This window comes from Nomascus leucogenys, chromosome 15, assembly GCF_006542625.1.
Source record: "Nomascus leucogenys isolate Asia chromosome 15, Asia_NLE_v1, whole genome shotgun sequence".
In the NCBI taxonomy this organism is placed as follows: domain Eukaryota; kingdom Metazoa; phylum Chordata; class Mammalia; order Primates; family Hylobatidae; genus Nomascus; species Nomascus leucogenys.
Genome location: NC_044395.1, coordinates 91309837 through 91322489, shown reverse-complemented (window position 1 = coordinate 91322489; position 12653 = coordinate 91309837). Strand labels below are relative to the sequence as shown.

The 12653-nt window shown below is 36.2% G+C and overlaps 1 protein-coding gene across 1 annotated transcript in view; it reads left to right on the top strand.

Annotated features, from left to right (window-relative positions):
* The window catches only part of DCDC1 (doublecortin domain containing 1), a 451976-nt gene extending 439813 nt beyond the window's left edge, over positions 1–12163 (top strand). The window contains 2 exon segments of the mRNA XM_030829012.1: positions 9389–9539; positions 12036–12163. Of these exon segments, the coding sequence (XP_030684872.1) occupies positions 9389–9539; positions 12036–12163 (279 nt within the window).
* The last annotated feature ends 490 nt before the right edge of the window (positions 12164–12653 follow it).

The following is a 12653-nucleotide window of genomic DNA, read 5'->3' as shown; positions in this document are numbered from 1 at the left end:
TAATTCAAAATTACCTTTTTGAAATAATAATAAAGATGTTCAAGATATACTTAGTGAAAGAAGCATTATGTAAAGCATGTGGAGTTAAGTTCTGCACACATATGTGCACAGATATAGAAAAAAGACTAGAATGATTTTATTAGATGGCCATATTATGGGAGACCTTTATTTTTCTTTCTTGCATGTTTTCCTGTGTGTTCTACATTTTTTATGGTAAGTTCAGATTTTTTAATAAGGAAAAGTTGTATGATAGGGAAGCTGATATTCCTTTGAGAGAAGTACTAATAGAATGTGATAAATGTAAAATTAGCAGTGAAGGCAGGAATATCAGTTGAGAAAAGTGGAGTACAGTACCCACCTAGGGTGGCAGACAAGGCTGTACAGAGGAATCAATCAGGAACTCTGATGGAACTTGAGAAATGGAGGAGATTCAACACCTTAAGCAGAAAAAGCATTAGCAAGGATTAGGGACACCCAGTAAATATAGGTGTTAGAATTCATCAAGCCTATTAAATAGGTGCCCCATGGACAGAGAAATTGGAAGAGATAGATGTGACCAGAGAGATTGTTTAAAAGTGTATGATAGACCCCATATACATATGTATTAGTTTTCTCAGTCAGCCATAACAAAATACTAGACTGAGTATTAAACAGCAGAAACAACAGAAGTTGATTTTCTCATAGTTCTGGAGGCTGGATGTCCAAGACCAAGGTGCCAGCTGGGTTGGTTTCTGGTGAGGCCTCCCTTTTTGGCTTACAGACAGCCACCTCCTTGCTGTGTTCACACATATCCTTTTCTTTGTGTGCATGTGGAGAGAGAAAGAACTCTGGTGTCTCTTCTTTTTCTTGTATATAAAGAAACCAGTCCCACTGGAATAGGGATCCACTCTTATGGCTTTATTTAACCTTAATTACCTCCTTAAAGGCTCTGTCTTCGAATATAGTCACAGTAGGGGTTAGGGCTTAACCATGAATTTGGAGTGGACACAGTTTAGTCCATAACACTATCCTAAACTCAAGTGCTTGAACCACTATTTGCCTGTAAATAAAGAAATGGCATGGTGAAAACAATGTTTTGGGAAGATTAATGTGGCCTAGATGTGTAAAAGGACACTTAGAGAATGTCTAGAAACTTTGCATCTCTTCCTTTTCCTTTTCCAAGCTGTGTATTTTTGTCTTTAGAGGCTTGCATGCGATTCTTTGTCATCAGTTAGGAATGTATCCTTTCACACTGTCAGGCTGTATAAAATACCTCTGGAGGATGGACTGTGTGTGAGAAATGAACAGGCAGCAGGAAGGGTAGGGTTTGGATTTCACTGGGGGTGTCTGGCTATTGACGCTGACTCCAAAGAAGCTCAGAGTTTCAGTGTTTGAGACTTTTGCTGGAAGAATGAGAAACAGAACACATTTGAAAGTGCTTCTCTATACCTTCTATAATGAAACCCCCAGATGGTATTTGAATCCCATCCAATGTGGACTTTCTCTCAACTGCTTTCACTGCTGTGGCTATTCTGGATGATTTAGCCATGTTCTTCCCACCCACTCTTTGAACATTGCTAGACTTACTCTCATCTCCAACTGTTGTCGGCTCATCAGTCATCAATGCACCAAGGCGGCTCTCTCTCCAGGGTTAGTGGCTTTTTCTGCAGGACCAGCATCTTTCTCTGATTTATGATTGCCTGTGCCCCTCCTATGGTCCTGAAGCGTTTGTCTTCTCCCATTCCTGCAGCAGCTCTCTAATTCTACAGAATCTCAAAATGAGAGTGTTCTTGCTTGGCCTAGGAATGGTTCTGAATGCATGAGCAGAAGCTCAAGGAATGAAAAAGAGGTCCTTCTGATTTGGATAGGCAAGTATCTCATGCCCACAGGGAGTGTGCAATAGTTCCATGATGCCCATGTGCCTCACCTAAGGAGACCTGGTCTATGAAAACAAAACTCAGAAAATAGACTGTGGGTGAGCAATTATTACAGAACAGTGTTTCTTCATCATGAACCTTGTTATTGCAAAAACATTTATAGTATACACTTTAAAGAGGATACTTGTGTAAATTTAGATACATTTGAAAAACAGAATTAAGAATGTCTCTGTTTTGTTTTGTTTTGTTTTTTGTTTGTTTCTTTTTGACACGGAGTTTCGCTTTTGTTGCCCAGGCTGGAGTGCAATGGCGCTATCTTAGCTCACTGAAACCTCTGCCTCCCGGGTTCAAGCGATTCTCCCGCCTCAGCCTCCTGAGTAGCTGGGATTACAGGCATGCACCACCACGCCTGCCTAATTTTGTATTTTTAGTAGAGATGGGGTTTCTCCATATTGGTCAGGCTGGTCTCGAACCCCCGACCTCAGGTGATCCACCTGCCTTGGCCTCCCAAAGTGCTGGGATTACAGGCGTGGGCCACCGCGCCCAGCCTAAGAATGTCTTTAAAGGTCATAATATGACTAGATATCTTAGAACCGAATGGTACTGAAAATGTCTATTTTTTTCTTCTTAACTCATCTGTATTTGTTACATTCGTTTAGAGCAGAATGTGACTTGGGCACTACATTTCCATGCACAAGCCTCACTGAGCTACTTTTTAAACAGCTTTACAAGATGCCTAGGTAGGCTTGTAATTTTGCTCCTCTAAATAATCTTTTCTCTCGCTCTCTCTCTCTCTTCCTCTCTCTCTCTCCTCTCTCTCTCTCCTTCTTTCCTTCTTTCTTTCTGTTTTTGATGGAGTTTTGCTCTTGTTGCCCAGGCTGGAGTACAATGGCATGATCTCAGCTCACTGCAGTCTCCACCTCCTGGTTCAAGTGATTCTCCTGCCTCCCAAGTAGCTGGTACTACAAGCTTGCACCACGACACCTGGCTAATTTTGTATTTATAGTAGAGATGAGGTTTCACCATGTTGGTCAGGCTGGTCTCGAACTCCTGACCTCAAGTGATCCACCTGCCTTGGCCTCCCAAAGTGTTGGGATTGCAGGCATGAGCAACCACACCTGGCCAAACAATACTTTTCTTTGAGAAATAAGCCCTGTGGAGAGTTACATTAAGTTGCTTCTGTTTAACATACTTATTTCTAGTGGACTAGTACATGCAGAATTGGCAACCACAGGGTATGGAAAGTTTAAAAAGTAGATCCTAGAAGAATAACAAATACCTTACTTCTAAACATCAAGGTATATTTCAGAACACTTCAGTGCCAACATATTTCATCTACTAAGGAATCTGGCTTGAACACTTTAGACCTCAAAGTTAACGTTAGGCTACATACATCTTACAGCACACGCTACGTTGATCTGTTAAAAGAAGCCAATTTGAAACTAAAAAAGCATTACTAACCCTGCTTTAGTGCCTAAAGCATCACAGCATCACAAGTAGAAGTTGAAAGACATCTTATCTTCCCCTTAAAGCAGTTGTTGTCATGCCCTACATATCTTTTTAATGTTAACCAAAATAAAGGAAAAAAGTCATTGAAAATATATTATCAGAGAGAATGAAGATAAAATATTGAACATGAATACAAGTCATTCTTCAGCCAGAGCTTAGTCTATTTCTTCCATGCATGATGTGTCATTATTCCTTCAAGGGGCAGGATTTCATCAGTTACAACACAGAAAATGCTTTATTTTCATATTGAAATTTTTTTTTTGCTAAATTTATTGACTTTACATATAAATAGGTCTTAGGAGAAACCAAGTAAAATAACCATAGATTGAATTTATATTTTGCCTTTAAAGTATGTTTTAGTTAAATTATTTATATGTTTTTTTTCTGTTTGTAAGTAGAAAACATGATCTCTATAGAATAGTGACATTTTAGTGGTAAAGAAAAATATAAGAAATATGTCTTTGTGGGATCTTTTCAAACTACACAAATTTCTCTCAGATACCTATCTCTATATAGCTCCTAATTTTTCCCACTCCAGTCAGAAACTCAACTGCCATCCCCTTTGGTTTCCTTGGAGTAGGAAAAAAATTAGTGACTGCTATGGATTGAATTGTGCCCCAAAATTTATTTTGAAGGCACAAACCCCAATGTGTCTATATTTGGAGATAAGGCTTTTAGTTGGTAATTAAGGTTAAATGAGGTCTTAAGGGTGGAACATTAATCCAACACAATTAGTGGCCTTATAAGAAGAGGAAGAGAGAGAGAGAGAGAGAGACCTCTTTCCCTCTGCCATGTCAGGACACAACAAGGAGATGGCTGTCTACAAGTTAGAAAGCGAGTCCTCACTAGGAACTGAATCTGCTGGCACCTTGATCTTGGACTCCAGAATGCAAGAAATAAATTCCCATTGTTTAAGCCACCCAGTCTGTGGCAGCCTGAGCAAACCAAAGTAGTGACTATTATTATAAAGAATTTAGAAAAATAATAAAATAAAACCATATGAATCTACCGTAATCTTTTTGAAAATAATCTCTATGAATTTTTTTATTATCTTAATAACATTTATTCTGTTTTCTAATTAGGAAACAGCATGTAGTCATTGTATTAAAATTAGAAAAAGGATAAAAGCACCAAGAAGGAAATGAAAATTACATCATCCACAGATAACCAGTTATTACAATTTTAGTGTATATATTGCTAAACAATGATGTTTTTTTGCCTTTGTGATCATAGTAGATTACATGTATATACAGTTTGCAAGCTGCTCTATTCACTTATTGCGACTTTTTCCCCATATAATTCAACATTCTTAAAAAACCATTATTTTCAATGGCATCATAACCTTCTGTCAAATTGATGTATTATTTATTCATCCCATTTCTATTATTTGCCAGTTTGATTGTTCTTAGTTTTTTGCTATTATGAAGAGTGCTGCAATGAACATACTGATACATCAGTCTATATTTATTTTCTGATTATTTTCCTTAAATAAATTCCTAGAGAGATTGCTAGGTCATGTTAATAAACATGCCTAAGAATTTTGATACCTATCACCAAATTGTTTTCTAGGAATGTTTCAGGAGTTTATACTCCCATAAGTAGATATTGAGAATTCTCATCCATCCACCTGTTGTATACATGAAGATGTCAACAGCACTGCAACAAAATCCAGTGATTTAAAAACATATTTACAAGTTCGACAGAAGAAAAATGTTATACCCATATTTCAATTTATATATTTTTAATTACTTGTTGAGGTGACTTTGATTTGTTTTGTGTTATCCCTCATTGGTTATCTCTGAGTTCCCTAAGTCTTTTGCTATTTTTCTATTATATATATCTTTCATATTGATAAAAGCTTTTTATTAAGTAGTAAGGGTATTACATGTAACTTTATTAGATTTATTGTAAGAAATTTCCAATTTACTATTGTGTCTATGGAGTTTTTTAATGTATAGAAAGTAATACATTTTATAAGTTTGTTCATTGCTCTTAATGTTCAGATAGTCCGTTATCATTCTGAGGTCATGTAAAGATTCACCTGCTTTTTCATCTAATTTTTTTGCAGTTGTGGTTTTCTCTTACTTTTCCTTTTTTTTCCTTTTTCTGGTGTAAAATTTGAGTGAAGCTATTTTCTCTGCTTTGTTTGCTTAAAATTACCTCAGCTCTATTCACTGACTAATATTTTTTTCCCTCCCCTCTGAGTTGAAATACCAATGTTATGCTAAAATCGTACATATACTAGCTTCTGCTTTTAAGTTAAGTATGTATTACTTTTTAAATTATATAGATTTATATTTTAATATCTGAAAGAAGTTGCTCATTGTTGCACTTTGTTGTCAGATTTTACTTGAATATTCTTGCCTGTTGATTTTTAAAGATGAATTTTGGAATTACAGTTCAACATCATAAAATCATCCTATAGGATTTTGACTGAAGTTGTATTAGACTATTAATTAATTTCCTAAGAATTTATACCTTTTACATTATTCATTTTCTACAACAAGGCTGTGGTATTCTTTTATTTATGTATTTTTTTACATATGCTAAAATATGCTTATTTTAGCATATGTAAAAAAGACTTACGTATACTGTTTTCTTGTCCATCAGCAAAATTGTATAGTTTTTTTTTTTTTTACAAGGGTCTTAGATTTTTAAATAATTGTTATTTCTAGTTGATCTTTGTTTTGGGGATAGATTTTCCCCCACTGTATTTTCAAAATGCCTATTTTCAGTGAACAGATAAACTATTAATGTTTTAACATTTATTTTGTATTTGGACACTTTGCTTTTATTTTCATTAATTTCTCATTTGATTCACCTAAGTTTTCTAAGAATGAAGTCATATTAAATTCACATGATGGTGATTTTGCTTACTCCTTTAAAGGAACTGTTTCTCTTATTCTGATTTTATGTTTTATTGCATTGCTTATAATCATAAAAAAATTCGTAACAACAGAAAGAGAAGAAAACATCTTTTATCTTTATGAATGAAAAGAAAGAAAGCCAAGTATATTGGCCCATGCCTGTAATCTCAACACTTTGGGAGGCTGAGCTGGGGGGATGGATTGAACCCAGGAGTTTGAGACCAGCCTGGGCAACATGGTGAAACCCTGTCTCTACAAAAACGAAAATTAGCTGGACGTGGTGGTGCATGCCTGTAGTCCCAGATTCTTGGGAGACCGAGATGGAAGGATCACCTGAGCCTAGGGAAGTCGAGGCTTCATTACAAACCGTGATCACGCCACAGGTGACAGAGTGAGACCCTGTCTCAAAAAAAAAAAAAAAAAAAAGAGAAAGAATGCTTTGGTTTTCTTTTTCTTGCCCACCTCCTTTTTTGGTCGTTCACGTTTTTTTTTTCTCTATGAAGACTTATTTTTAAAGTTGTAATTCATTGATTTTCTGATTACTTTTGCAGCAGGCGTATCATGTTCTGATAGTCTTAGTGCGTAACATCAGTCATTTTATATTATGACTTTCCCATAGTCAAGAAATTGGATTCATTTCCTAATAATCGGAAATATTTGTGTGTGACATGTCTTCTGAGGTTTTGTATATTGGAGGACATCATTTGTTTCTTTTAACCATAAATTGTAACTTGGCTGGATATAGAATTCTTATGTTAAAATCTTTTCCCCTAAAAACTTCATAACTTCATAGATTTTGCTTCATTTTCTTTGGTATTCAGTGTTACAGAAAACAAAGTATAAATATAACTGAATTTTTCTCCCATGCTTGAAATCCACACTTTTTGCTTTGTAATATTTAAACCTTAGTCATATTGTTCATAAACTTTGCCTTATCAGCTTACTTTATCTGAAGACATAGATCTTTATTTGGAACAGGAAAGTTTTCTTCTATTTTTTGATACTTGCTTAAGGTTAATGTATTCTAGATTCTTCTCCAGTAACACCAATAATGTATAGGTTTAATATCTGATGTCTTGACATTATAAATGTTTAACTTTTCTCTCTCATACACTTTGTCTCTTTTCCTTTTTCTGTATCCTGTGAGATCTTCTCCACCTAGTCTGCCCTAATACTGATTTGAATTTCTGTAATATTGAGTCTTTTTTCTTTCTTACCTTCTCTCCTCTTGTCATTCAGCGCTCTCTTCATCCTCACTTGAAACCCTATTTCTTCTCTTACTAGCAGCTATACAACTTTGGTTATTATATTTAACCTCTTTGTTCTCCATTTTTCTCATCAACAAAAGGTGGAAACTAATTATTTCCACAGAACAAAATTAGATTGTTCTTGAGAACTTTTAGAAAAATACCCAGTCCCTAGAAATGTGTCAATACGTTTTAATCAGTGTTACTGTTATCAGCAGCCTCAGCATCTCTCCTGTATCTGAGCAATACTCCTTTCCTTTAAGCTGTGGTTGTCCCGTTTCTGTATGTATCTGTGTGTGTATTTATGGAAGTCATACTTTTTGAATTTGGGGGTAACACAACACAGATACTTTTGAAAATGTACTCCTGCTGTAAATCTTTTTCAAAATCTTCACCTTGAGTACAATGTACCCTTTTTTATGTTGTAGAATATTTTCATTAGCTTTACATTGTTGCTATTGTTGATTTTTCTATTTATATTTCCTTGTACAAGGAGAGATCTTTTGATAACAGACAGAACAGGTTAGTTCTCTTTGGTCACCCTAGACATCTACTTGGGAGCTGTCAGAATCCTCCCTCAATGGTAGGTGGTAGGATTGGTTTGTATGCAGAGTATTTAATCAAATTGCTTCTGACTGGATGGTATTTGGCAGGAGTAGGGCTGCATTTAACCAACATAGCACATGTATACATACGTAATAAACCTGCATGTTGTGCACATGTACCCTAGAACTTAAAGTATGATAAAATATATATAAATAAGTAAAAATAAAATAATTTAATAATCATTAAAAAAAGACTACTCTCCTGTTGGTCCTCTCTGACTATCCTATTCTATAGAGGGGAATATATTTTTGGATGATTTGAATTATTATTAAATTCAATCCATTCATCCCTTACTCAAAATACTGGGTGAAAAGCTGTGCTTTTTGAATTGCATCACCCCATCACTCTTCTTGTCTTGGCTTATATTACTGATGCATTTGCCAGATGCAAGGTGTCATCACATGCCCAGCCCTGACCCCTGCCATTCTGCCTTGTTGTGAGTTGTAGCATCTAAACAGATCTATAAACAGAAGTATTGATGGTGATTTGGAGGGCTGATGTGGACTTGGCACCTGCATTTTGGGGGAACAAGCTTTTGGCCCTCTAATAGGTGAAAGCCATACAGGCGGGTGTGTAGAAACCTCTCACTTTCTTCCTGCTTGCTTTTACTATTTTGTCTTAAAGTTTTATTTACATTTTAATGGAATTGCCCTCAAGGGTCTGGCAGCATGTTGACTAATCTTTCTAGTACCATTGACCCTGTATCTCTACATGTGTTTTTATGAGTAAGTATTCAAGACAAATTGAGAGAAGTTTAATAAAGCGTCTCTAGGAGGCTTTAAAATGTATCAGTTGAAAACAAAAGACTTTTTAACCATAGAATCATAGAGCCAGTGAAGTCTTAGACCAAAATTTTCATTTTATCATTGAGGAGACTCTTTTGAAGCAAAGTTACCTGTCTGAAGTAACAAAGAGGCCAGAGCCTGGGTCTCCTCACCTTTTGTCATTCTAGTTCCTTGGTCACTAAAAAAAATTGTTTTTAGCTATTTTGAGAAGTCTAGATTTTCGATCCAGTTTTTATCATATTTAGGAATTTCTTAAATAGTGAGAAGCCTTCTTCCATGAAAAAATATGGAACTACAAGGTAAGCTTCGCTGGAGAGTCCTGAAGCTCCTCATTGTTTAAGCACTTTAGGGAACATTTGTATGCCCTTCTTCCCATCCCTTCTATACCTGTGTCTAACAACTATCAGTGGGCAAATAACCAAACTGGGATCATAGTTCTCTTAGAAGAGTTGGTTCTTTGATACATGATCATATTGTGCCATTCCATATTCAAATGTGGCTGTCCCTTTGTGTCTCAGCTGTTGCAAGACTGCTCCTCTCGTCTCAAAATGACCCACCCAGCTAGAGCACTGTACACTCCCGATGCAGCGCCAATTCAGTCCTGGGACGACATAGAGCGAGATATGGTTATCTGTGTGTCTATGGGACATGGTTTCAAAACCCCAAAAGGTATGCGTGATAGTTTCTTTTCCATCAAGTCTTTGAAGAATTAAAGCATTCAATCTTCTCTTCGAAGAGCTTATATCCCATCACAATGATTTTTAATAATTATCCCCCCCAAGCATTTCTACTCCATGTAATGGAAGTTAAATTTATATATTTATGTGCTGGAACCTCGTGTTAACACTGTTTGCTCTGGATAATTCAATCGCATTTCAGTTAATCTTGAACCTTATCCAGGGGGCTTATTTGCAGAAATACTGAGAGCCTCATTTGAAGGTATTCCCCTAGTATGAACCCTGAGGAAAGTGAAGCTCCACTGATTTCCTATTTTTCAAATTATTTAAAACTTAATGTTTTATTAATAGTAATTATATGGTTTGCAGTTTCTTTTCTTTAGTAATAAGTGTTTTCTAGAGTTATTATATTGTCTATTTGTTGGTAATTTTCTTCGATAAATGACAGAAATTGAAAAGGACATATATTTGTTATTGAATGAACTCAAGATCTTTATCCTATATATCCTGCTGAAGTTAAAGCCAGTATTTGTAGGTAGGTATATATTAGCAAAGATGTAATTTTTGGGAGATTCCGAAGAACATTGTTATCACTCTAAAGGAAACTAAAAGATTAGATAATGAATGGTCTGGCATCCTATATTAGTAATAGTACATATTTTCTTTTAAGAAGTCACCATAAAATTATTATTACTATGTTATATGTAATGTAGGCAAACCAAAAACTTCTCAAACAGTTGCAATTCTATCTTTACATTTAGCCCAGAAGGGACAAAAGGATAGAAATGGAGACCAAAAAGTAGGGAGACAGGATTTATTAGGATGCCTAGCACTGTTCTGAGGGAAGGCACAAATATTCCTCCTGCACCATCCTACATTATGGATGAGGCACCAGTCCTTTTATTCTTTGTTTTCTGCTGTTCCCATCACCCATCACTACCCTTCCACCCGGCTTATGGTGACCCTCACTACATGGGTACTTAGAAGAACACACAAATGATGAGGTTCTTATTATCAGTAAGTATTAGTTAATAGCTTTCTGTATCCCCAAAGTATGTAGGTTATAAAATAAACATAAGCTAGGCTCCTTTTCTAAGAGTTTTCAACCTAATTAAAAATATGAACACACGTGAAATAATTACAGTAAAATCGAATAGTGAGCAAACGTGTGCAGTAGGAGGTACCTTCCCAGTCCTTTCATTATCTAAGCTTCGTCTTCCATATTCCTGGGATGGGTTTCTGTTGCCTGTACCACACCTTCCTTGCAGTATTGTGTTTGTTGAGCCTGTGTGAGAAATAAAGCTAAATATGCTTCAGGCAAGCTAGCCAAAAGGGTATCCAACGACAGAGAGAGATGTCGGCTGCCTTCCCAGAAACAAGCTTGTCAACAATAAAAACTGTGACTGGAAGAGAAAAAGTATTGGAAATGCAAATATTGCTCTTTCTACCATTTTCCTCCATGTTAGCTCTGTGTATCTTTGATAAAGCTATGGAGACAAATGTTCATTTTTGCATCTTCAATTCTATAAATACATAGATTACCATCGTATGAAAGTTTATTTCTTTCCTATGACAATATGTTCCCCATGTTACCTTCATGGTGAAAGGATTAGTGGTTTCCTCCTATTGTTTCAGTTCTTTCCCATGAGCTATAGCTCATTTTATATATATATATATATATATTCCAGGATATAGGAAATCTCTGATCGCAGAAAGTCTGATTTAGTCATTCTTTAGAAACTTATTTTACTGTTGCCATTTTATTGTTTTTTTTTCTGAAATAAGTACGTAATAATCGTTTATTAGAAATCTAAATATTCAGAATGCCTTAAAAAAGAAAAGATAGAAATGCAATTACATGCCTATACCCATTAAGGGACATTTACTTAATCATTCCACTCATGATGTTTCTGTGACCTACTGGCTTAAGTATGTAGGAAGAAAATAAAGCAGTCTGGGAGTTTCAAAACCAATCTATGATAACTTATTTTATGCACTATAATATCAAAAAACATTTAGTATGTGAAAGTCCTCAAAGAATCACATCGGGTTTTTAAAAAAATCAATTGGATTTTGCAAAACAAACCAGAAGCTGTTAGAATGGCTTCTTTCACACAAACCCCTGACAAAATTAAAAGAGTGTTTTATGCCATTTGCCATAAAATCTGAACACTGTTCTCACTGCTGCTTTCTGTCTTTTCAGTGGGTACAATTTTTAGATCAGCTCTAGGTTAGCTTCCAATTCAGGCTTTGTAATAAACCTGGAAAGAAGTCCTCTCTAGCAACTTCCATTCCCTAGCAATCCAAAGACTATTAACACATATCTGATGTGATAAGAAGTCAGAGTTGTAATGAGAGAGCCCAGGGTGGGAGCCAAGGATTTGTGAGGGGTCTTCAAGTTTTTCATCATCCTGGACTTTTAATTATTCTCTATAACATTGACTTGTCTCTCAACTTCCTTTTTTTTTTTTTTTTTTTTTTTTAACAGAGTTAAAACAACTGATGGAGATCAGAGCAAATTATGCCAGAATCCGACGGCAGCAGGGTCCTCAAGCCACAGACACTGTGGTGTCACCATCCATGAAGCTGCTGTCTCTGGTACATCTCCACCATTAACTCCTATTAGAACCATTGGATTTTCTGCTGTATTTTGCTGGTATAGCTATGTGCACATACTCATGTTTGTTATGACATTATGATTATTTATCTTTTATTTTCATGCAGTTCCCCCCTTCTATCTTTTCTGAGACAGGTTCTTGCTCTGTCGCCCAGGCTGGAGTATAGTGGCATGATCACAGCTTACTGCAGCCTTGACCTCCCGGGGCTCATGTGATCCTCCCATCTCAGCCTCCCAAGTAAATGGGACTACACTCATGCACCACTACGCCCGGCTAATATTTATATTTTTTGTAGAGATGGGGTTTTGCCTTTTTGCCCAGGCTGGTCTTGTACTCCTGAGCTCAAGCAATCCTCCCACCTCGACATCACAAAGTGCTGGGATTGTAGGCATGAGCCACTGCACCCAGCGACTTTTTTAAAGGTTATTACCCCCCGCATTTTACATAAAGTGACATTGGATGCCTCATATTTGTTCCTGGAAAGGCAA